Here is a 27,255-nt window from a genome sequence, read left to right on the forward strand (position 1 = left end):
TGTAGAACCATATGCCTTTTCATATGCATGTCAGGTCAGACTTTGGAATCTCATTCCCTCCTGCTGCTCTAGATGTGGCTGGCTTTCAGCACAGCATCCTTCTTGGCCTTTAATCTCTTGGATTTGTCCCAGCAGATGCTAGAGAGACAGCAGTGGTTTCCATGGTTACCAACTACCCTAGACTACAGGAATGGGATCAGGGAGGAGTGAATATAAAAAGAGAAATGGAGAGAGGAAGGATTTGTTAGTTTTGCTCTCCCAATTGTTCTTCTATGAACTGTCCTTTGGGATGAATGTGATTGTGAAACTTTGTATGTTTTCTTTTTAACATCCTTCTCCCCCTCCCTTTTTTTTGGAAGATGCTCTGTTTTTGCATTTGTATTCTCTAAAATGAAATGGGAAGGGAATGCATTAAAACCATTAAAAGCTTTTGGGATTAAGAAATAACAGGACTAAAAATATTTTCACCACAGGTCCCTGAATCCCATCCTATGGAGAAATGGAAATGACCAAAGAGGCTGAATTAAGTCTGGTTCTTTTTCCCACTACCAAATCCTACCTGTTGGATGAGTCAACTGATCCTTTCTTTCTTTTTTTAATCTTTATAACAATGGATTGTCCTGTGTAGAGAGGAGAGAGAGATGTCAGATATGAATGTGATAGAAACAAAAGGAATGTGTATTTAAAAATATTTTTCAAGGACAACATAATTTTGTTGGAACCTTTCAGAAAAGCAGATGTAGGAAACAATTATTACAATTGTATTTTTTTTAATTTATTGATTTTTTATCTTCCACTCTACCTTCTGACTGATTGAATGGCCCATGGCTGGGAAGAATACCAAAATCAAATGCTGTCTCATGGATTTCATCACAATGAATTTGACTTTGGACAAATAATGTTTTGTTTTCAGATATAGTAGAAGTGGAATATTCAAAGCAGAATGGCTTAATTTTTCATTTGATCTCCAGTTAACGCTTTAGTGAGAACAAAAGATAGTCCTAGAGATGAGGCTTGCCTGCTTATAAGTGCCATCTTTGGAATTCATCTTAACAGTGATGACAAGATGGAGAGTCAGTATGGTATAACTGGAAGTCAGAGTGCCTGGATCCAAATCCTAATTTTGCCATTTACTATATGTGTGACCCTGGCCAGGTCACTTAACTTCTCTGTGCCTCAGTCTCCTCATCCATAAAATGAGGGCCTTGGATTAGATGGCCTCTGATGTCCTATCTAGCTCAAGTTTATGAAATTTTAATCCAGCTTTTATTTGTGTCAAGACTTTAGGCTGTTTTCCTCCATAGGTTGTACAGCTAACCCCAACTACACACTCAGATTAGATTAGGTTAAACTGCTTTTGTAGTTTCTGATGAAGGACTTTAGTGTTCTGTTCTCTCTTCTCCAGCTAAGATTTCGTGCAAAGCCCAGTATAGTCAGTGACCACATCTAATTCTGTCTCTTTTTGGCTTCTTGCACATGCTTAGTGCTCAACATTTTATCACTGACAATTCTCTGGTTATATTGATAAAAGTATTTGATCCTAAAGGAACTTTGGCCTTACCAGATAATTATTCAGTAGTAAAGAGTTTGGGTTTTTGTTTTCAGTTGCTATTTAATTATTTGGAGGGGGTTTTTTTGCTTGCAGGGGTGGGGGGAAGAGGATTTTTTCATATTTGTATATATTTTTTTGTCATACAAACATAATGTGACTTGGCACCTGCCTAGAGAATTGGTCTCGCGTCCAGTGGCACCTGTCATGATGACATCTGTTAACTCAGGAATTGTGAAATACTTATGAATACTAGGGCCATCTAGGCAAAATCTTCTCCTTTAGTAAAATTCCAAATTTCAGAAGACATCGTCTTTAGATCAATGTAAATGGCAATGCAGGAAATTTGGTCCCCTGAGATAAAAGCAGTTTCAGAAATCTATCATGGTCATCTGTCCTCTTGATGCTAGCTAGCTAGATCTGATTAGCTCTAAATTATTCAGCATAAAAAGCAGATTGAAATCTGTTAAAAGCACTAAATTTAGTTGAGGTACATGTATGTTATGGTACACTATCGTTCTACTGGAAACCAGGAGGGATGGGAATTCAGAGAAGCCTGGAAGGATTTGCATGAACTGATGCTGAATGAGATGAGCAAAACCAGCAGAACCATCCTAACAGTAACATGGGATTGATGATCAGTCTTAATGGACTTGTTCTTCCATCAGTGCAACAATCAGGGACAATTTTAGGGGATCTGTGATGGAGAATACCATCTTATCCAAAGAAAGAACTGTGGAGTTTAAACAAAAACCAAAGACTATTACCTTTAATTTAAAAAAAAAAAAAGGTATTGTATTATGTAATTTTGCTATCTCTTATATTTTATTTCTTCCTTAAGGATATGATTTTTCTCTCAACACATTCAATTTTAATCAATGTATAGAATGGAAACAATGTAAAGTCTATCAGACTGACCTTTGCTGGGGGTGGGGGGAGGGAAGCAAGATTGAGGGAAAAAATTGTAAAATACAAAAAATAATTTTAAAAAGCACCAAATTTGGGAAGAGAGCAGATTGGAACCTATTCAAATGGCAGGAAGGAGTAGAGAATTGTTTTTTTTTTACTAGGTCAGCATAGATCAACAGTAGTCCAAGGAATGAATTTTGTTTCTTAATCTTTTGAGGTAAGATTTATGGGAGATATGTGAGTTATTTCAGTCCAGTCTTTGGTGCACATATCATGCTAAAATTGGTTGCAATCTAATGTAAACCAAGAAAGCCCAAGTTCAAAGGAAGAATTGAAATCAAGTAACTGAAGGATGGCACCTTCATTCAGTTAAGGCAGATATCCTAGCCTCAAGAATTGAACTCTGTTGTGACTTTTGGACTTCAACCACAGGAATCTTAAGATAGTAAATTTGATATGAAATTAGCATTATTTCTCCCCAACTCAAATCTTCTGTAAGCCTACTCACTGCCTAACTCCAGAAAGCTAAAAATAGATAAAGAAAGGATGATCTGCTAGAGTGATTGAGGAATATGTCATAGAGTAAAAGACCTCTCCTCCTCTTGTTCCTTGTAGGCCGGTGATAAACACTACCATCCAAGCTGTGCGAGATGCAGCAGGTGCAACCAAATGTTCACAGAAGGAGAAGAAATGTATCTTCAAGGTAAGATGAACTCAACAACAGAGCATCACCTCTATTCCAGAAAGAAAACCAAGCCTGCTACTTGAAGTAATGTTTTAGTGGACTTTTCCTTATTTAATTATTTTATTAATTCAATCACTTTCCCCAATCCCCCTCCTACCTCAAATAGAACTCTCTTATAGAACAAAGAACAGCAGTTAAGAATTCTGTAAAAAAAAAAGGATCTTTCTTTAGCTGCTAAGTTGACTCAAGCCTAATAAATAGGACCAGAAGTTACCTAATAAATTAATTAATCTGACCAGCAGCTGTAACTATACCTGTCTTTGGGCATAAGCCAATGCACTGAGGTTCTTTCACTCTGTGTCACTCTGGCATAGGGTAGTTTTGAATAAGTACAAAAACCTATCATTCTTAACCCGAATGCTAAAGAGAATCACTTCACCTCTCCTCTAACTTCCAAATTTTCATAAGGAAAGAAAAGGTCAGGATAAATTGGAGAGTTAAAAAGTCAAACTACTTTATAGTAGTTTGTGATCTTTCAAAGCCTTTGGTTTTAACAGGTATTTTTGCTCCCCCCCCCCCCCCCCCCCAGTTTCCTTTGATCAGCTTAACTTGGTACATCACACTTTTTCTTTTGTCCCATCATACTACCACAATTCTCACATCCAAAGTCTCAGAGGAAGAACCCATAGCCCCAAAGGAAGAATCTCTAGATGGAGGAGGTATTGATCCAATATTCATTTATGGGAGGATCATTTGGAATAGAATTTTGAGCAATTTTTCCTGTCTTAAAATGTTTTCAGTTTGGGATTTTTAACTCCTCTAAAATCTTTGAAGGGACTAGAAAGGAAACAGAATAGAATCCCTTCCTCATTAAGCTTTTTGCTATTTTTAGAAAGAAAAAAATAAGTATTTCCAGTTAGAAAAGAGCTTATGAGCTTAACTAGTTAGTACCCAGGAAACGTTGCTCTTCTTTTTCTGTAATCATGGTATCTGGATTGTCAGAGCATTTCATTTCATCTTTTCTCATTGCATAGTAACATTGTATGTTTATATCTGTGCTTTGAAGTTACTTTGTATTTTTCCCACACATAGGAGATGCTCATAGAAATTATTCTACATATAAGAGAAGTTTTTGTTTTGACTTAACCTACCAAAATGCAACTTTTACAGTCAGTCACCTTCCTATTCAAAAGATCCTTATCTAATATAATTTTGGAGAAACTGTAAACTAACAGTCATAGATCACTACATTTTTAATACTAACAATGACTATTCAATACACTTTCAATCGGTCAGTTAGCAAGTATTTATTAAATTCTTCCTAGAGCAAGAACTATATTAAGCCCAGGGAATAAAAGGAAAAACAAAGCATCTTTACCTTCAAGTAATTTCCTGTGAAGTTAGGTAGGAAAGGTGATTTTAACCCCAGTGAGGATGGCAATGTTTAGAGAAGGTAGGGGACTTTCCCAAGATTACACACTTAAGACAGTGCTAAAGGTATGACTCAAACCCATGCTACAGGATGCTTAGTCTAAAGCTCTTTCCACTTCAGACAGGTTGTTCTATCTCAATTAATGGCCCATGACCAGGAAGAATGACAAAACTCATTGTTGTCACATGGATTTTGTTGTGATGTTTTTGCCTTTGGATAAATATGCTCTGCCTGCAGCCATAAAAGAAGTGACATATTCAAAGATGAATAACCTTTTCTTATTTTATTTTTATATAGTTTATATATATATATATATATATTATTTTCATTATTTTAGGACTTAATGCAATACTGATGTTGTCTTTCTTAAATAAGGAATTTAGAGGAAATTAGGAGATTATTTTTTTGTCCTCTGGTGAATGAATTTCATAGGTTCCAGGAGTCTGGACTATATTATTTTTTTTTAAAAAGTCTTGGGAGTTGCATGAAGGAGGTGATTAAAAACTCTGGCACACTAACGTTAACAAAACTTGACCATGTGTTAGGATGGGAAAAAAATCCCAAAACCCAGAGATTATCCTAAGATTCTATTCCACATCAACCTTTGTTACACTTTGCCCATTCTCTTGACACTTCCCCTGAGAAGAATGAACAATTTCTTCTTCCGCAGCTTGAATTCAAAGCCAAATATCTGGGACTCTGAGTCACATTCTGTGTGTGTGTGTGTGTGTGTGTGTGTGTGTGTGTGTGTGTGTGTCTGTGTGTGTGTGTGTGTGTGTGTGTGTCTGTGTGTGTGTGTGTGTGTGTGTGTGTGTGTGTGTGTGTGTCTGACCTCCTGATGAGAATGTTTACATTGTGGGCTGCTGGCAATCAGAAGCAGACCTGACTGGTGCTCTGGATTTTAGCATGCTGCTCAAGAAAACTTTCAGAATGAGAGTCTGACCCTGACTCTCCTTGTTGGCTTGCTTTGCATTAACAGGACTTCCTATGGTGTTTAAAAGGACTTCAATTTTTTACATGCTGGAATGAGAATTATTTGGGAGAGGGAAATGTTTGTTAAGTAGACATTAGTAGACAATAAAAGTTGGATTTTTATATCTATTTTGCTTACCATCAGTTACATAGTATTATAGACTACTGTAGTATTTTATACCATTAGAATGGTGTACAATAGTATAGACTATTGTAGAATTATATACCATTGAGCAAAAACTGCTTAGAAATTACTTCAAAGTATTATACACATATATTTCTATATAGAGATGTCATTGACTTTAACAGAGTTTTAGAGCACTCATAATAATAATAATAAAAATGTTTTTATCTTAGAATATTAGTCCTGAGAAATACTATAGAGATTATCAACTCTAACCTCATTTTAGTAGTAGTAGTAGTAGTAGTAGTAGTTGTAATATTAACAACATTAACAATAATAATACTTAAGGTTTGCAAAGCACTAAACATAGTTGATCCTCAAAATAATCCTGGGAGATAATTGGTATTATTATCTTGTTTTCTTTTTTTTTTAGGTTTGGTTTTGGGGTTTTTTTGCAAGGCAATGGGGTTAAGTGGCTTGCCCAAGGCCACACAACTAGGTAATCATTAAGTGTCTGAGGCCAGATTTGAACTCAAATACTCCTGACTCCAGGGCCAGTACTCTATCCATTGTGCAACCCAGCCACCCATATCTCTAGTTTTCAAATGAAAAAGTTGAGGCAAACAGTCTTTATGTGACTTGTTCAAGATCACTAGTATCTGAAAACATATTTGAACTCATGTCTTCCTGACATCATATACACAACCTTCCTGTCTGTAAAGATAATAGATTTAGAATTAAAAAGGATCTTAAAGATCCTTGAGTTAATTCCCTTATTTTGCAAATGAGGAAAATAAGGCCCCCAAAATTAAATGACTTGCCTAAGATCATACAAGTAATAAGTATTGGGATATCAACTAAGGAATCTGGTTCCAAAGCCACTCCACCCCAAATGCTTTTCTACTTCTAAATATCAAGTTCACATAATTTTCATAGACAGGAAGACTTATTAACTTATCAAAGGGTCATGGAATTTAAAACTACAAAGATTCTTAGATGGCATCTACTGCAATTCTTGTTCTTTAAATGAAAAAATGGAGGCACCAGTATATCTGATGATTTGGCTAATCTTATACAACTTCTGAGGCTTTCATTGACACTTTTCATTTTTTACAACCTTTAAACTTTTCTCTGAATCTGGGCAGAGCTCATTTTCATGTGGATTTTAATCTTTAATGTACATAGAAATGTTATATCATCCAGAACTTTACATTAATTGGTTAATTTATTACAAAGTTAAAAGATAAAAGGATTTCTAGCATAGCTTTGCAAATAAAATCATTTTGAGACACCATCTTATCCTGATCTAATGAACAAAAAAACTAAGAATTAATTATAAGATCAGTATTCCCTATCACCCAGCTATTGAATTATTGAAGCTATACTGAAATATTATTAAAAGGAAAACATGATCAAATTATTCACAGGTGCTCACTCATGGTATAAAAAAGGAGAGGAAGACAGAATCCATATGTCCAATAATTGGAAATGTCTAAATAAATTGTGATTTAATATGTCAATGTAAATGGCATATTATTTATTTTTAGAAATTGACAGTTTATGAAGCATAAAGAGATATATGGAAAGTCAAACAAAATGGTGCAAAGTGGGGAAAAAAAGAAATGAAAAAAGCACCAATTATACTATATTTTTTTAGGCAAGGCAAATGGGGTTAAGTGGCTTACCCAAGGCCACATAGCTAGGTAATTATAAAGTATCTGAGGTGGGATTTGAACTCAGATACTCCTGACTCCAGGACTAGTTGCTCTATCCACTGCACCACCTAGCCACCCCAAATTATACTATTTTTAAAAAACAATTTTGAATAAACTGTTGGAAAAGAGCAAACAATGACCAAATAGATTAGTTTATTTACTTTCTTAAATTTTTTTATTTTTAAATAAAAGGTAAGTAGCTCATATTCAAGTTTGTTTGATATAGTTCCAAATTGTATTTAATGAGATTATGGCTAATTCTAATAAATTACTTAATCCAGAACATTAATTAGTATTTTTATTACACAGTATCACTTATCCAGTTGACTTTTTTTTGGTCTCTGCATTTACTGGTTGTTTTAATATCATATAAACGTGTCTGGCATTTACAAAATTATGATGTATAGTGCACAACATCATGGCAGAATTGATAGAGATCTGGCATTGAAATCAAGATGACCTGGCTTCAAGTTAAAATCTCTGGCACATATTCAACTGGTCTGATCCTTTAGCAAGTTAATTTACATCTCAGTAAGATGTGCCGCTCTTTAAGATCACATATTGTAGAATAATTCCCTATCTGTACTGATAGAGGGACCTTCTACAATGAAGTCCTGCCCCACTTCATATTATTATTTATATAGGAGTAGTCTGGTATAGGGCATAAAGGACCAAGCTCATACTCAGGAAGAATTGGATTCAGATACTACCTTTAGGACAAACTAAACATCATGACCAAGCTATTTAACCTGTCAGTACCTCAGGCAACTTTATAAAATTTTAAATTACAGAAGATTTGTCCACTTTCATTGTTGGAAGTAGTTTCCACATCTGAAGTTACAAACAGTGATGAAATTGGAGGAGAGAGATAAAGAGAGGAAAAGAAATTTTATATATATATATATATATATATATATATATATATATTGTACATAGATATAGTTATATACATATGCACATGTGACTGTATACTTTCAGAGTATACTGATAAAATCTTGGATAAAATGACTTGGGGCATTTTTGAGTTACTATGTCCTCTTTAGGGTAAATCAGGACTTGCTAAGGGAAATTCATCCAATAACTCTTGGGAGGTTTCTTTTTCTTCATTTGGGAGTAAATGATCCCCTTAAATCTAGACCATGGGAATATAAATAGTACTTAACTGTTTTATGACTTCTTCTTCCTTCTGGAACCATTTTAACCACTGGATTTTGTCTTTCCAGGTTCCACCGTTTGGCATCCCGACTGTAAGCAGTCTACTAAGACAGAGGAAAAACTCCGGGTAAGGGAAGTTTGAGTACTGGTATATAGCTTTTTTTTTACAGTCCAGATGGTTTTGCATATTTGGTAACTCTTAGGCAAAACTGATTTCTCCTCCCCATCAATATCTGGTTTTAGCCTATTACTCTAAAAGATAGTGATGGATTCTAGTCTTGCCTTACTTATTGAAGCAGTCCCCCCCAAAAAAAAACCACTTCAAGGGAAATTTGAATAACATAGATGATAAAAAGAAGTCATATGATGTTTTTATCCAACATCTTTATAATCTACTAGTCATATTGTAGTCTTAGTTGAATTTAGGACAAAACAGATTTCCATTTTAACCTAAAGCAACTTGTCATTCACAATTTGAATATTAGTAATTATCAGATCCAAATTTACCAGTTTCCTCAGCATCCACAAGCTTATTCTCTTGTTTCTGGACTGTATAATCCAATAAGAGGAAGTTAAATAATATAGGAGCTAATGTGTTAGATTTTGGATCTGAGTTCAAATCACTTAACTCTTTGATAAGTCACATGTTACTAATAGTCTTTTGTTTTCTCATCAGTAAGGTGAATCTAATAATACCACCTGTCTCCCAAGGTTATTGTGAGGACCAAATTAGATAATATATATGTAAAGTGCTTTTTAAAATTTAAAGAGATATATAAATGCTAGTTATTACTGTTCACCCTAGGAAAGGACTTTGGTAGCCATTTAGCCAAACCCATATCTGAAAAGCAATCCCCACTACAACATATTCTGCAAGTGGTCATTCAACCTTCATTTGAAGACCCTCTATCTCCTAATTCAAACTGTCAAACTCTTGACAACATTTTTTTCCTGAAAAATAAGCCTAAATTTGACTCATTACAACCACTATCTATTGTTCTGAAAAATAACACATCTAAAGCCTCCCTCATTCCCATACTTGAAGATGCCGTGACATCCTTTCCTGAGTCTTCTTTTCACCCGTTTCCTTCAATCTTCTTGTGTCCTTATCATAGGACCTTAACCATGCTGGTTGCCCTCCTTTAGATGTTCTTTCGCTTCTCTATAGGCTTCCTAAAATGTGACATATAAAACTGAACATACTCTTCCAGTTGTGGTGAGACAAAGGCAGAACATAATTGGATGGTCACCTCCTTAATCCTCCTCTTAATGTGAGCAAGCTCCTCAGGTGGCTTTGAAATTTAGCATACGGAAAGTTCAAGTATTTTTCACCTTTGTAAACCTAATTTTGAAATAATAAGCAAAAGAATGATCATGTCATTGGAATGTTATGCTATTTTACTCTCAAAGTCCTCTACTAGTCTTAAGTAAATCCTCAAAGCAGCCCTAAGGCAGGCAGAAAGACTAGTCCATTAAGAAGAGTCAGAATCTAAATTTCTATGTTACATAGAGTTTAGACAAAGTGTGGTAGAGTGGCCAGAGGGCTGGCCTTGGGCTTAGTGTGACATAAAGTGATATGGTTCTGCCTATGTCACATACTTGTTGTAAGACTGGGCAAGCCACTTAACTTCTCAGTACTTTCCCTAAGCTACAATTTAGATGCAGGCTTGAGAGCTGCATCACTAAAGGGAGTTACCACACCAGAAGTTACCAGAAATCACAGGTCTAGACTTTCTGCTACTCACTCCCTTCTCTCCCCATTTTCCGCCCGCCCCCCGAAGACATACATTTGGCACTCAGAAAACTAAGAGATGCACTGGATAAGAGTTTCCAGGTCTTACTAGCTGTGTGATTGTGTGATCTTGGGCAAGTCATTTAACATCTGTTTGCCTCAGTTTCCCCATCTGTAAAATGAGGATAATTTTAATAATTTATAAATAATAAAACACTTAACTTCTAGGGTTATTATGAGAATAATATGTGATAATTGTACAAATGTTAGCCATTATGTTAACTATTATATTATGTTAATATATTATTTTATATTATATATTTAGCTTTTATAGTAATTCTAGAATTCATCTCCCATGGTAGGTACTGTTTACTATAACAAGAATTAACAGAATTTAGGGGAAGTTAGGTAGCGCAGTGGATAGAGCATTGGCCCTGAAGTCAGGAGCTTCTGAGTTCAAATTCGGCCTCATACACTTAATAATTATCTAGTTGTGTGATGTTGGGCAAGTCACTTAACCCCATTGCCTTGAGAAAAGAAAAAAATAATAATAATTAACAGAGTTTAGATGTTTGAGACCAGGCCTGCCCACACTGCAGAAGGAAACTTTCTCTGTAGACTAATAGAGATTGGAGTTTGTTTCACCCAGTTTCACCTACATTGGATTATCCCATTTATTTTATTAGTTTGCCCTTTTCTAGTTAGTACAAGAAGCAATCGGGCTGACTGACTTACTGAACTCATTACCAGAGCAGTGAGCGTTGGTAATGAAGTCACAATGATTAATGTCATTTAGTTCAAATAGTAACCTTCAAAAAAGGCAGTGGGCTTCGTTTTCACTAGTTTTTGCCAATTATAGCAGAAGTTGCATCTGTTCCTTTCCAGAGTCTTTGTTTGACTTAATTACACACAACACACATAACACAACCAAGCACACATGCACACGCTCACGCATAGAGTTACCTTTTGTTCTTTTTTATTTCAAGTGTAGTCTGCCAAATCATAAGAGCTGGAAAGTACCTCTAGAGAATGTCAAGTTCAACCCCCTCATTCTTTCTGTGAAGGAACCCAGACTGATTGATTAAGTGACTTGCCCAGAGCCACATAGTAAGTGAAGAACTAGACCCTAGGTCTTCCTGATTCCAAATCAGGTGCTCTGTCTACAGTGACACCTTGCTGCCTCAAATCAGATAGCAATATTTTCCAATTCACAAATTTTGAGAATTTTTCTTTACTCTGGATGTGGAAACATACTACTTGGACAAAGATCAAGGAAAAAAACAAAGACTCTTAATGAAAGGTAGCAGGAAAAGATGGAGAGAGTCTTTCACTGCTATTTGAGAAAGGGCACAACAGGGACTGGAAAATGTCATTTAACCTTTGTGGATCACCACTAGTCCATCTATATAAAAATTTTTCAAATAAATATCCAGGAATTGATTACATAAAGCTCTGATGCCAAAAGAAAAGGACTTTTTAAGACTTTTATTCTCAGATCGGAAATACAATAGAGTATATCCATGAAATGGTCATGTTCTGCTACCCAGAAACCACTTAGTAAGCTCTGATTACATCTACTATTGCCAGGATATTATTGATGGATTTTGAATTCATAATTTTCCCTTAATTTTTAAGGTAAAAATAAACATATTAAGAGACCAGATTAAATGGAAATTAACTTGTTTTCCCCCCGTAATGATTTCTTCTATTTGCAGATCATCTCAGCAAGGTGATGAAAAACAGGCTTGAAGAATTTTAAAAATCATCTTTATACAAATCACTAGACAAGCATATGAAAAATGCTGATAAATACATATAGAATTATACATAGGTCTATAGATGTATGTATATAGTTATATATACATAATATGTATATCTATATAACTAAATACACATATATATGTATTATATATGATATATATCTTTTCTTTTTTTTCTTCATACATCCTGGGCAAGATTAGCCCACTCTTTTCATGCTTTAATCCATATAAGATAACTGAAGTTTCATTAAGGGATTCAGCATTACTTTAGCCTAGCTATCCTGCCAGCAGGTCCAATTCAACAATTACTGAATTCCCTTACCTCTAAAGAGTAAGGGAGTATGGCACCATGGTATAGAGGAAAGAGCAATGAATTTAGAGTCAAAGAATCTGGGTTCAGATTAATACTTATGCCCTGGAGCAAATTATTTCATCTCCTCTGGGTCTCATTTTCCCTATCATACAATAAAAAAGCTGAACTCAATGACCTCTAAAGTCCCTCCCAGCTCTAAAACCATCATGCCAAGGATGCCATGTCTCCCCAGAGTGTAAGGGTCCCCTGTAGTGAGATCTGTCTACCCTTCTAGTTGTCACTGTAGAGGACTCACCAACATAGATAACCCCAAAGGCAGCATCATTAGGAAACCAACTTGTGGATAGATGAAATCAATCTTGTGATCTCTTGAGAGCATTTCTACAGTGGCCAATTCCTGAGTCAAACCCTGTGTAGGGTACGACCTTACTGCAGTTTCCATAGTAAAATGGGAAAAAAACAATTGCTCAGTATCCCTGCTGAGTAATCCACAGTCTTAACTATTTTATAACTCAGGCACAGTTTATAAAAACAGATTCTTAAGAGCTTCTCACTACTGTTATTTATCAATGTATCATAAAGAAGTTTCAGGCCAGCTAATTGGGCTTGGGAGAGGGTGGAGAGCTCCATTCTGTAGCCAGCCAATCAATAAACCCTTTTAAAATTCCCTCAATTATCCAGTCACAGTGGTAGATATCATAATTCAAAAACAAAAAGGAAACTGTACCAGTCCTCAAAAAGCAGATTCTATAGGACAAATATGTGTGTGTATTTAATTACACAGAGATACACACACACACACACACACGTGTGCACACATGCAAAAAAGATACTGTACCAGTCCTCAGAAAGCAGATTCTATAGCGTGTGTGTGTGTGTGTGTGTGTGTGAATACCAAGTATAATTAAATGAGATACAAGTTGTGGGGGCCTGGAGGACACTCACTCAGTTACTGAGGACTTAGAAAGATATTGTATACATTGCACATGGACTGTGGTCATTCTATGGCAAGCAATATATGACCTTGTTGTAATCTGAAATTTTCTATTGACTTCCTAGATAATATATTTGTAATTATTAATGCATGCTAAACATCTTACTCTCATCAAACTATGTATCTATTATAGTGATTCTAAAATGAAAATGGCTTCATTTCCTCCACTTCTCATGTTCTCTCTCTCTTTCTCTCCCCTTCTATCTTTTCTTTTTCTTTTCTCTTCTTTTCTCCCTCCTTCCTTTACCCTACTTCCTTCTCTTCTCCTCCTCTCTCATTCTCTCGTTTTCTCTTATTTTCTCTGTCTCTGTCTCTCTTCTCTCTCTCTCTCTCTCTCTCTCTCTCTCTCTCACACACACACACACACACACACACACACACATTCTCTTGTGTTTTCTCTGTCGTGCACTTTCTCTGTCTCTCTTTTTTTCCTCAGCAGCCTCCAAATATACCACGTTCCTCATCTGAATTCTTTTATCCTAAAAGTCTGATTCGTCGAACACGATGCTCTCCACAGGTTTGCGACTGTGTTTGGACTGAGTCATAATGTAGCTTTCCTAAGCAACAAGCTTACATCACTTAACCTAGTGCCATTATTCCTATACAACCTGCTCACTTTGCTTAGGGAAGGAGATGCTCACTCCTGCAATAAAATAAGTTTTCATTTTCTAATGCTATCTGTTTTTTAACTAATGGGACATTTAGTGTTTTTTTTTTAATCTTGTTTTACCTTTTCTTTTTTGAATAGTGGCCAGTGTTTTCTGTTTGCTGATTCTAGCATCTCCTTTGTCATTTGGGATTCACCAATTGAATGATCTGAACCTGATCAAGTATTCATCATTTTTGAAAGATGCCCTTCAAATACATTCTTTTATGTTCAGCACCCCATAGTATGCAAGGCACAGTGGCAAAGGGAGAAGGGAGGTAGTACTTGAAATTATGAAGAACTATATAGCCTTTGAGAGTCAATCAGCTAACTTTCATTAAACACCTACTATGTGGCAGTCACTGTACTTACTAAGTGTTGGGCATACTATGAAAGACAAAAGATAATTCCTGATCTCAAGGAGCTCCCAGTCTAATATAGGAGAGAATGTGCAATAGCTATATGCAAACAAGGTAATGAGCACTTGTCCTAGGATGTTGGTGGTATCAGAGGAGAGAAGGAGACATATAGGAGAAAGTTTTGAAGATAAAAACAATAGGACATATGTAGGAAGATAAGAGAATAAGAAATCCAAGATGGTATCTAGGCTGTAAGCCTGGCTGACTGGCAGGACAGTAGTATCCTCCTTAACTTTAACAGGGAACTTAGGAAGAGGGGAGGACTTTAGAGGAAAGATAATGAGTTCAGTTTTGACCATGTAATGATGTCTACAAGATATGCCTTTGAGATATCCTAAATACAAATAGAGCTATGACATGAGTTTGGGAGAAAGGTTAGGGCTGAACAAATAAATCTGAGAATCTTTTGCATACAAATGATAGTTGAATCCATGGGAGCTGATGAGATCATTAAGTGAAATACTATTGAGGGAAAAGAGAACCCAAAGAGACATCCACAATTAATAGGATCTGAATGTAGATCCAGCAAAGGAAATGGGTCATATAATCTCCCTGAGCCTCAGTTTTTTCAACTGTAAAATGGGAATAATGACACCTAGAAAGCTTATTTCAAGTCTTCAGTAAAATATAAAGCACTTTGAAAATTTTAAAGAATTATATGAATGTCATTTTATGATGATGATGATGATGACAGTGATTAACATTTGGAAATTTTAAATTCCAAACATCTTCTTGTTCTCCAGTAAACACATTTATAAGATACTTTCTTCAGCTGGGCTATGTGTAGAAGCTGAAGTCATAATTTTTCTAACATAGAGGAATTCAGAGTAACTTTGTAGAATTTTATCTCTTTCCAAGTGAAGTCTATACAAGAACTCTCAATACAACTGTGCTATCCAATATTTTGAGACAAGGTTTATAATTCTGGATCATTTAACTACTCTTGTAGCTAAAAGAGCTAAAATAACATTTAGATCATTCCTAAAGGTTTGCAAAGTGATTACATAAACTGTCTCACATGAATTTCACAATAACTTTGTGTGGTTATGTGGTTTATTATCCCCATTTTACAAATGTAGAAACTGCAGTGGAAGATTAAGTGATTTGCCCATTGTCCTCCAGTTAGTAGGACTGAAAAAAAAAAGATTTGAACTTAGCCTTCCTGACTCCAAATCTAGCATTCTATCTATTATACCACCTAGCACCTAGAACCAAAGTAAAGTCAGGAAGTCTTGATTTTACTTAACCATTCTGGACTTCCCTAAAGCCATTTTGGATGATGGCCAATTTACATCAAATTTGTTCATCAGTACTTTCTTGTTTTGACATATAAGAATCTTAGAACGAGAATGCACTTAAGCACCATCCAGGTCAATTCTCACCTTTTATAAATAGGAAAATTGAGATCCTGTGCAGCTGTGACTTATTCAACGTCCTACACCGAGTATGACCAAGTCAGAATCAAAAACTAGACCCACCTTATCATCTAACTACCATATAATGATGCTTCAAAAGCATTGAGTTGGACATCCATTCTTAACTTAGAGGTAGGTGCTAAATAGGAAGAGGGGGAATCCAGGAAAAGAGAAAAATTGATGTTTCTTTACATATATATATTCAGGCTGAGGGCACTAAAAAATTTAGCAGCCTGGAAACTGAAAAACAATATAGACCCTGTTACCTCTACCCGCCTTGTGCTTGACCTAATAAAACTCATTCTGCTAATACATTGTTCCATTAAAAACAATGAAAGTTTATTTTGAGTTAGTAATTGTAATCAATCTCTCATTCAACAATAGTAATAGTCATAGAATTTTAGAACTTGAAAGGGACCTTAATTCTTATCAGAAATGTGTGAGCTTAAATATATTAGGTATTCTGATTAAATTAGGTATAATGATTAAATACATTAGGTATTAATAAAATCATATGATTCAGTCCAGCAATATCTAATAATAATAAATTATTGCTGTGTTATGAAATAAAAGCCCAGCATTTATAGTTAACTTGAGTTAATTTGGACAATTAGATAATATTTTCAGATTTCCAGAATTTTTCTCTGAATAAACAACAAGAATGAATTAAAATTACAGAATTTCAGAGTTAGAAGGAACCTTATTGACCTTCTAGTTCATTCTATAACAGGAAAAAAAATACCCTCCACAATATACTTGGAAAATAGTTGACAAGTCTTTATTTTAAGACTTCTAATGAAGGAGAGCCTTCTTTCTGCCAAAGTAGTCATTCCATTTTTGGATAACTTTAATTATTGGAACATTTTCCTTTCATCAAATCTAATTTCACCTTTTTAAAAATTTTCAACTATAGATTTTTTTCTCTGCCTTTTAATCATCACACTCCACATGCCAACCTTTTACATATTGGAAGACTGTTATATCCTCTCTAGGTTTATTAGTCACATTTTCTACAACTATTTCTCATATAGCATAAGGTCAAGATTGTCTCCTTGATGTTTTCCATTTGTCTTATAATTGCACTTACTTCAAATGTAACACCTGATCACATTCTAGGTGTGGTATGACTAGAGTAGAGTAGCATAAAGGGACTATTACTCTATTATTCTCAGAAGCTATGTCTTTCTTAATTCAGCCCAAGGTTACATTTATATTTTTTAGCTATCATATCAAATTGATTCTTAACATATTGAGCTTGCATACTAAGACCCTCATCTCTTTTTCAGATGAATCACTGTCAAGAAATACTCTAAAATTGCAAAATTTTCTCTTTCAGGGTACCTTTAATAACAAAACAGAGTGTCAGAGCACCTAGGTGGCGTAGTGGATAAAAGCACCGGCCTTGGAGTCAGGAGTACCTAGGTTCAAATCCGACCTCAGACACTTAATAATTACCTAGCTGTGTGGCCTTGGGCAAGCCACTTAACCCCATTGCCTTGAAACATCTAAAAAGAAAAAAACAGAGTGGCAGTCAGAGCTCAGGGAACCAATTTTGTTTCATTTTACAAAAATAATATTCTTAGAGGAAGAAGATTATACAAAAGAACATGTGTTTCTGGGATCAAATTTGTATTACTAAAAAAAAATTATATTACAAAAGAAAGAAATTGGGTGACTCCTATATTGGGTCTTTGGAAATTAAAGAATGAGGTGACTATTCTAGAAATTGCATGTTTTTCTTTCATACTAATGTAGAAATGTTAATTGTACTGTCATTGATTTCTAATGCACCAGATAAGTATTCTATGATTGCTTATAGAGAAAAGATCATTAGAGTCTTTATGTCTGGACCAAGAAAATTAATAGTGTTGCTTCCATATTGAACATTTTATTATTAGCACTGATATTTTTAATAGAACAGCTGCTTGCTTCTTTATTCATAACTTTCATTTTGTTTATATTGTTTTATCATCCTTTAGACACATTTAACTTTCATTGGAGACAATCAGGCCTTATGAAAACTGGAATTACATTCTCACCATGTATTATGTGCACAACTGAATCAGAGGTGCACTTAATACACATACACACACACACACACACACACACACACACACACACACACACACACACGCAGATAGGTCCAAATGCATATCAGTTTTATAAACCAGCAGAAAACTCAAAATGATCTCTTCCCTTCCCTATACGTGACTTTAGTAATGTTATAATTGAGTCATTATACTAAGGATAAAAAAAATATTGTTCCTTCTTCTGCAGCTATTACCACCACCTTTTCTAGTGAACTTCAACAAAAACCAAAGGCAGGTAACTGTCAACATCAACAGTGTGTGCTATAAGGCGATAATGGCCTTATAACAGTGGTTACACTTGTCATTGTTAATCAGATCAGGATGATCTGATTCCTTTTTCAGTTTCCTGTAGTTTTTATCTCTTTAGAGCATGGCTTTTACTTTTAATACCTGTAGTTTAGAAAGATAGCCTTTGCATTGCTGCTCCTGGAGACTGGGGTTGAGTCAACACAGTGATTCTCAATATAGCATGGCATGGTAGCACACCAATGAAGGAAAATAAAAGATTCCATTTCTCTAGAATCTCTATTGTGGATAACAAGTAATAAAGTTGGATGAGTTTATAAAAGGATCATTGAAGTAGAATACTCATTCCAGTAGTCCTGCTTTCAGAATTTTAGTACAAGTGGGCAAAGGAGAAACTCAAGAAAAACAAATTAGATAAAAGACAGCTAATTAGAGTGCTTTTGAAAGCATTTCATGAACACGCAAACTTTTCCAAAATTTTATCCACCAACACTGGTTGGAGTCTTTTTTCTTTCCTGTTGAAATAAAGTACAGTCTTTCAACGAATCTCCATCATCCCTTAATCATGTTCCTCTTAATCTTGGAGATAACAAGGAGGTTCCATGAAAATAGTAGACAGAGGATAAAGTAAAGAAATTCATGGAACTTTACATTATAAAGGGAATAATTTCACATTATTCCATTGTCTAATTGGAATGAAATCAAAAGCAGGTCCTTTCTAATTCTCTTCTTTAATTTGCTAAAACAGTGATTGGGTTGTTGAGTGCTTTCACATATTAGAGCAAGTCTTTATGTTTGTGATCTCTATTCCTCCTTCCCACTTCTGGAGATGTATAACTATTAAAAAATGGTATAGGGGACTGAAAATTTCCCAACAAATCTTTTAAAATGTTCTTTTTCCCACTCATGTTGGAAGAAACAGTTAAAGAATTATTTACATGTGTGTATGTGTACATATACATGTGTGTCTTATATGTGTGTTTATGCACATATACATTTATACACTCCATTATTGACATTTATTTGCTGATAAGAAATTATCACTGAATTTCTCAGTGAATCTCTTGATCTGTGACTTTCTCTCTGGAACAGGTGTAATGTCTTTAGGATTAAAGCATGGGAACTATCTTTACTGTTAATATGGATACAAATTTGTTACCAAGAACTATAGATATAAGGACTTCTAATCTACTGATCTTTTATCATTAGTTTGTAGTTACTAGAGCACTGTGGTGAGATCATATATACTAGAGTGAGAAAGAATACTTATGATTTTCAGTAAATGTAGTATATATTTAAAGAACTGTGGAACTTTTAGGCTTATACTTTTATATCACATGGATAGCAGGATGCAGAGAAAGAAATATATAGATAAATAATAAATTGATCATATAAGGGGGGGAAAGGATAAATATTATCATTGGCATGACTTAATGAATAACAACTTAGGCAGGAATATAAGCCTTTGGAAAACTGACTCTATAAACCCATTCTTTTTTTTTTTAGCTTTTTGCAAGGCAAATGGGGTTAAGTGGCTTGCCCAAGGCCACACAGCTAGGTAATTATTAAGTGTCTGAGACCAGATTTGAACCCAGGTCCTCCTGACTCCAGGGCCGGTGCTTTTATCCACTACGCCACCTAGCCGCTCCTAAACCCATTCTTAATGAATAAAAAAATCATATATGAATAATTGGGGAAATTAAAAGATGATTAGAAAAAGGAATCAAATTTTGCCTTTCAGAAATTTCAAAGTTATCAAATTAACACTCCAGAGGAGGTAGGTAGCCATAGAGGGAGGAAATATTAAAATGCAAATGGAAAGCAAGCTGGTACACTTTGGAAGTCAATAGTAGTAGACAGTGAAAAGAGGTAGGAAATTAATGAATGTGTAAGTAAAAGGCATATTTTAAATTGTTCTGACAGATAAGAGACCCAGAGAAAGGACATTATAATCAAACACTGAGAAGAGAGTTAATTTTAATTCTATAGTATCAGGAAGAGTTTTTTTGGTAATTATTATACAATGAGTGCAATTGTATGTAGCTGTTCTAGAATAAAGGACATAGGTTTGAAAGTTTTATAGTACTACAGCACTTTGCTGATGAATTGCTTAACAAACCTGAATTCAGATAAGAAGAGATAAAGGTACAATTCTTTTCTGAGAAATCTAGGGGAAACCTTCTTTAACAGCTGAAATAAAAAGATTGTTTATTGACAGTGAAGAGATACAGAGGCAGGGGAATAATTCTTGATGTTAAATTAGACTTGAAAGAAATGTCCAAATAGATGGGAAATTTATTGTAAGGTAAAGGGTTTAAGGAACATTTGGAAAGACTTTAATTGATATTCACCTTATTGGAGAAGTCAGTGAGATCCCTGAGTCCACAGAGAAGGAACTTTCAAAGGGAATTTATTGGTAAGGTTATGAAGTCAATATAAAGCAGAACTAAATTAGATCTTAGGTAGTCTTACAGAAGAAATAATTGAAACATTTTCAAATACTTCAGGTTAGTATTCGTTCCCCCAAATGTGAAATTTAAGTAATATTGAGAAATCCAAGGTGGAACATTATAAGAAATTTGGCGATTGATTCTTCTCGCCTCATTCTGAAATATCTAATTGCAAAAATATCAAGGTTAAAAAGGGAGAGGTGGGGTGGCTAGGTGGCGCAGTGGATAAAGCACCGGCCCTGGAGTCAGGAGTACCTGAGTTCAAATCCGACCTCAGACACTTAATAATTACCTAGCTGTGTGGCCTTGGGCAAGCCACTTAACCCCATTTGCCTTGCAAAAAAAAACTTTAAAAAAATGTGAGAGGAAAGTTGGAGTATCAATATCCCAAAACTGAACAGGAGATTCAGATCTTAAGGACTACATCGACCCTGACCCTGAACTAAGCATTTATAAGGTTTCAGTTGTGGAACCAACAACCAGCTTATACAACCAATAGCACAAATGATTGAGATAAATGCTTGGAAGGGATTTATGAAACTCTGGAGACTCACCAATCAAATAAGGTGAAGAACAGCTTAGTTCAGCCAAGTGACCTTTCCCTTCTTTGCACTTAATCACCATATCAGAGTTCTCAGCGTCCCTTTTTCTGAAGTCTCTAATATTACCATTCTGTCACACATAACTCTTAGCAAATAAGGAACATCACAGACTAGATTGCCCCAAACCCCACCCTTAATGAGTTATTTCCCCCCAAAGAGAGGAAACTTTTTTGGCAACCCTTTTTGGCAGATATAATAAAGATGAGTAACTTGAGAGAGCCCCCAATGCTTCAGTTTTTGTTTTGGCCATTTATATAACATTCTTTATGGATGTTAATGAAAACAGGCAGTTTCCAAGGTAACCACAGTAACTCCAGACATCTGATTCTACTGAAATACACCCTGGTCTTCACCACACCCTTGCACAGTACATAAGATCATAGTTGTTTCAGAGTTTGTAGCAGTAAAAATGAGTCCAAAGAGCAGACTTTTTTTTGGTGTTGTTCTTTAGCTATTCATTTTTTAAAAACACCCTTATCTGAAAAATTTGTCACCATTTATTATGTAAATAGTCTCTCTAGGTTTGCTATTTATTGTAGGAACCATAAGATAATGCCATTCCATTATACCCATTTTATATAACTTATTAATATTGAAATTGGCCTGTACTACAGATCACAAGCAAGAGTTCTCAAGCCACAAATATTGTACTGATTGCCTACTATGTGCCAGAAAACCAAAACAAAAACAAAAAAAGAAAGTACACAAGAAGTCACCAACTTTAGAAATGATGCAGCCCTTATTTTCATAGAACTTACTCTCTGTTAGTGGGTTAATATTGTGGATGTGTTCAACTATAACACAGTGACATTAGCTAAATATACTAAAGAATTTCAGAACAAAGTATTATATGAGTATTGTTGCAGACCTGGGGGATCACTGAAGGTTTCATGGAAGAGGTGATATTTGAGATGGGTCTGAAAGAAAGAGTAGGAGTTAGCAGAAGAAAGAAGTGACGATACAAATTGAGCAAATCAAATATACAGGATAGCATACAGTGTGTTTGTGTTGAGTAGAAAACCTTCCAGTATGGTCATAACCCACAGAGAGTAGAGGGAACTAATAGAATAAGGCTAGAAAGGTGATGTCCCAGTATTGGGTAGGATCTTGAATGTCAGTCAGAGGAGTTCAATTTTATTCATAAGGCAAAAGGAAGTCACCAAGGCTTGTGAGCAGAAATTGTTCTTCCAGAAGTAAGAATGACACATTTTGTTGTTATTGTTCATTTGTTTCAGTCATATGCAACTCTTTGTGATCCCATTTGAGGTTTTCTTGACAAAGATACTAGAATGGTTTGCCATTTCCTTCCTCAACTCATTTTAAAGTTAAGGCATGAAGGCAAATAGGATTTGCCCAAATATCCCTCAGCTAGTAAATCTGGATTTGAACTCACCAAGACAAGTCTTCCTGATTTCAGGTCCACTTCCCAACTCTATCCTAGACTCTACCTAGCTGCCTCAAATGATATATGAGAAGAAATCTAGAATGGGAACTAAAGTTCTTAATCCAGGCAGGCAGTGATGAAAGCCTCCAGTCGGTTCATAGTAAGGTAGCTGAAGAGGAACCAAGGGTTAAAAAATGGCAGAAATTGGTGTGGTAGAAAGAGTGTTGGGTTTGAAATCAGGACCACTATTTGACTTTTAACAAATTATTTAATCTCAGTTTCTTCATTTTGATGGGGTAGGATTAAATGATCTATAATATAAATGACATATAAATCAATGGTTGATTATTCAATTTGAAAGATCAGAAACCTTTTTAGAAAGGTGAGGAAAGCAACCAGTAAGCAGAGGTAGTGAAATCATGATGAAGAATAGCTAATAAACTTTGTATGGTGCAGGTTAAATTTGAGGTGCAGCTGAAACATTTGACTGGAGATGCTTGATATGCTATTTGAAATACATGTCTGGAGCTTAGAAAAAAAAGATCAGGACTAAGATATAGTTTTGGAAGTCATCTACTTAGAGAAGGTAGTTGAAACTAAGGGAATGAATGAGAAGAGAAGAATCAGTTCTAAAGTTACATATCTTTAAAATGGTGTAGTTCCAAGAGATGGTTAAAATCTGGATGGTGAGCACATCAGTATTTATGACTGAGAAGGAGTTAAAGAAGGTCATTGGAGTTAAAGAGACTGAGAAACGAAATACATACTAAAGGGTTGTCAATGCAAATTTTGAAGTTTCTAGGAGTAATAGCAGGAGATAGACTGGAGAAAACCGAGAAAACTGAGTCAGGTATTAATAATTAATTATTATCCACCATTTAAACTTGGGGAGAATGATCTAGAAGTCATTTGTGATTATTAAAACCACAAAAATTACCTGTGGTAAGTAGTTCACCCATAAGATTTGGTTGGTCTTGGATATGGGGATAGTCCAGGGACTCAAAACCATTCCTTCAAGATGTTTTTGTTTAGGGTGGCTAAGTGGCACAGTGGATAGAGTACCGGCCCTGGAATCAGGAGTACCTGGGTTCAAATCCGGTCTCAGACACTTAATAGTTACCTAGCTGTGTGGCCTTTGGGCAAGCCACTTAACCCCATTGCCTTGCAAAAAGAAAAAAATGTTTTTATTTTAGCAGTGAAGCTGCATTTTGATATTGTTTCTGAAATATCATGAATCCATTGAATAAAAACCATGTCAAATTGGACTCAGGTTTGAGAATCTAATGTAGCAAGTAGCAAAGAGAATAGCAGTACCTCAATATTATTCAGAATTGAAAGTATTGAAGTATTCCTGTCTATTATAAATGTGAATCACTGTACATACCCTGCCACTTAAAAATTGCATGTTTAGAAAACTGCATGTAAATCATCAGACTTGGAGATAATAAAAACTAATGACTCAAAGGATAATTTTATTCTGTAATTCTCCTGCACTGTGAACCCTTACAGAATCACTGGACACTGGAACTACTTTGGAATGCTGTTTCCCTATATAATTATTTACAAGCTGATCTATCTGAAATCTATGCTTGATAAAATACAATTTCTCATCACCAAAGTCATAACTGTTAGATTTATACCCAGGGAAAGCAAAACAATATATTCTTGAATCATCTTTTTGGGATAAGCACAGTCTTCAGCACAATAGGGGAGGGAGGGATCAGACAAGAAGGAGTTCACCTGGGGTGCAGCTTCTAATGAAGGAAATTGCACCTGATATTTTCCTATTTTGACTAATGACTTCTGCTCTCTAGATGTTAAACTCATCTGCAAGTATTCTCTTTATCCTCTAATCTATGAATTTTTTATAATACACATAAATGTATTTCTATTGCATTTCAGTATAACTAATTTGCTTTTTTATATACCTTTGTACTTTATTTTAAGAACTTAAAAGCATTCTGGGTAGTCACAGGCCGCAACAGTTTGCCATTGGGGTCTGTGATATGGCGACAAAAAACAAAAACAACCCTCAGACAAAGCCCCATTCACTCTACCTTGGTTATAGCTCTGACCTTCACCCTCAGGTGAATTTTCACCTCGGGAGTAGGAAAGATCTCAATTTGTGATTCTTCAGTGGTATTTATAAAACACATCTGAAACTTCAAACTGATAATACAAATAAAACTCATGAGCGTGTGGCTCCTCAAGCTTGCAAATTATAAAATTCAAGTTAGAAACATTACTAAAGATGAAGTTAAATTTTTTTTAAATAGGGGCAGCTAGGTGGCATAGTGGATAAAGCATGGGCCCTGGAGCCAGGAGTACCTGGGTTCAAATCCAGTCTCAGACACTTCATAATTACCTAGCTGTATGGCCTTGGGCAAGCCACTTAACCCTGTTTGCCTTGCAAAAGCCTAAAAATAAAATTTTTTTTTAAATAAAATTTTCCAGCAAATATAAATAGAAAGAAAAAGTGTGATAGGCTTTCTTTTTCATCTTGGGGCAGTTGATCACATTCCTCATGTTTACTTTCTACATATTGCCAATGTTTTCATAGTTCTTTGGGTATTGTCACCCAATTTTACCCAATTAAAGGTCAACTTCAGAAACCTATAGCCTAAGTAGTTCCATATCAATGCTCATGTAGACTTAGTTCAACTACATGCAAGGGATATAGACTTCATATCCATGTATAACTACTCAATGTATAATAATTACCAAGGAGAGGAAAAATGTTTCTATAGTCTTCAAAGACTTTTATAAATGTTCAAGTGCATTTTTACAGTTTTTTTATATCTTTTTCACTTATTTCTTGTAAGTTGTACTTCATTTACCCACAAAAAATGAAAAAGACACTTTTTAAAGAACTATAGCCTCCAGAACCTCAGGATCTTTGACAAACTTGATCCTGAGACATTAGCCTTATTTCTCATATGGCAATCTTTGTTTTGCAGCCAACCAGGACATCCTCTGAAAGTATTTATTCCAGACCAGGGTCGAGCATCCCTGGATCTCCAGGTCACACCATCTATGTAAGTATCCCTTTTTAATAAAACTCTTAAATATAGGGACCTCTTATTAATGTCAAGAAATTTCATATATTTCCCTGACAATTTGATAGATGCCCTGTCATTTGACAGAGAAAATTAATTACAAAAAAAGCTACTATGAATTTCATAACAGTTTTAAATGAAGTTGTGTTCTACTAGTTATGTGGCAAAATTTGGAAAGTAGCAAAATATATAAGCATACATTTGTATAAATGATATATGTGTATAGTTATAGATATATACACTCACATGAATAGGCAAGCAGTATGCTTGCTTATTTGTTGAGATATTTAATGAGGAAAGTGCATATAGGGTTTCAGAGACTTTTGCAGAGAACTCTTTTATTTCCCAAAGGTCCATAAGCATAGGTTAGTGTACAGTATGTTTATTAGTAAAGAATTCTTTAAAAAATAGCAATGATATAATTAATTGAAAACAATTCATCTTAAAAAAATTTCCATTTAGGTTATGAAATGCAATTGTATGATTTTTTACAGTTGATCTATCTTGATAATTATTATTTGAACTATTATTAAAATTAATTTTCATTTTCTGACCACACATCAGCCAGGCAAGGGAAAGCTAACACAGTGACATTCTAAAGATCATGGAATGTTTGATTACAAATTTCTTGTAGCTAATTTACATGAGCATAATTGAGAGTTGATTATATATTTATAGCCAGCCCTGAGTATTCTTAAATTCTTCCATTAAAGATCATGAGTTTGAGAAAGATAATTAAATATTTAGTTACTTAAAAATGCAGCCCTTGTTCTTTACCATCTGGGAAAACTGTTTCCCCATCTGTTTCCAGTTAATTTGCTCTCCATAATAAATTTAGAAAGATATCGTTAAGGATTTTTTTTCGGCCTACTTGTTGATGGGTTCTGTAAAACCTTTTAAGTAAGTTCCCAATTTTTTTAAATTGACTAATTTGTCTAGTAAAGACAGTGTTCCTGAGAATATGCTAATTACTATATCTACTTTCCAAAGCAAACCTCGATGATGTTGGCAATAGAGTCTCTATCAAATATGAGCATTCATGATAATTTTTCTTTCTCTTTTTCTTCCAGGCAAAAGTTGACAATGAGATCCTAGATTATAAGGATTTAGCCGCCATTCCCAAAGTCAAGGCAATTTATGACATTGAACGTCCAGATCTTATTACCTATGAGCCATTCTACTCTTCAGGCTATGAGGACAAACAGGAGAGACAGAGTCTTGGAGAGGTAATGAATTCCCAAGGTAGCTGGTTATCCAATCATATTTATACAAAAACTCCTTTGGAGCCACTCTTTAATTTAAAGATATCTATTGTGTGTTCACTTTTCTCTTCTCTGCCACTGCCACTACTCATGGTCACCCCATCACTTCACACCTGGACTATTGCAATAGGCTAACTATTCTAAAGCACTTACCTGACCATCCACCCCTATTCTTCCATAAGCTCCAATGGTTCCCTAGATCCTCTAGGATCTAATATAAAATCCTCTTTCAGTTATTCACCTTCCTCCCTAGCCAATTTACTTACATCTTACTTGCCTGTCCTCCAAGTAGTCTGGGATAATGAACCTGATTCTTGCAATTCCTCCAACAAAACATTCCATCTC

The 27,255-nt window shown here is 35.1% G+C and overlaps 1 protein-coding gene across 28 annotated transcripts in view; it reads left to right on the plus strand.

The window, feature by feature from the left end:
- ABLIM1 (actin binding LIM protein 1) overlaps positions 1 to 27,255 on the plus strand; it is a 420,518-nt gene that overhangs the window by 351,192 nt on the left and 42,071 nt on the right. For 15 of the 28 annotated variants that reach the window (XM_074233606.1, XM_074233602.1, XM_074233616.1 and 12 more), the window contains 6 exons: positions 3,074 to 3,161; positions 8,610 to 8,668; positions 13,777 to 13,857; positions 18,098 to 18,145; positions 25,550 to 25,627; positions 26,719 to 26,874. In XM_074233606.1, coding sequence (XP_074089707.1) covers positions 3,074 to 3,161; positions 8,610 to 8,668; positions 13,777 to 13,857; positions 18,098 to 18,145; positions 25,550 to 25,627; positions 26,719 to 26,874 — 510 coding nt within the window. The remainder of the gene's footprint in view (positions 1 to 3,073; positions 3,162 to 8,609; positions 8,669 to 13,776; positions 13,858 to 18,097; positions 18,146 to 25,549; positions 25,628 to 26,718; positions 26,875 to 27,255) is intronic. The other 13 variants (XM_074233619.1, XM_074233624.1, XM_074233622.1 and 10 more) reach the window with 4 other exon arrangements.

This window comes from Macrotis lagotis, chromosome 4 (assembly GCF_037893015.1).
Source record: "Macrotis lagotis isolate mMagLag1 chromosome 4, bilby.v1.9.chrom.fasta, whole genome shotgun sequence".
Classification (NCBI taxonomy): domain Eukaryota; kingdom Metazoa; phylum Chordata; class Mammalia; order Peramelemorphia; family Peramelidae; genus Macrotis; species Macrotis lagotis.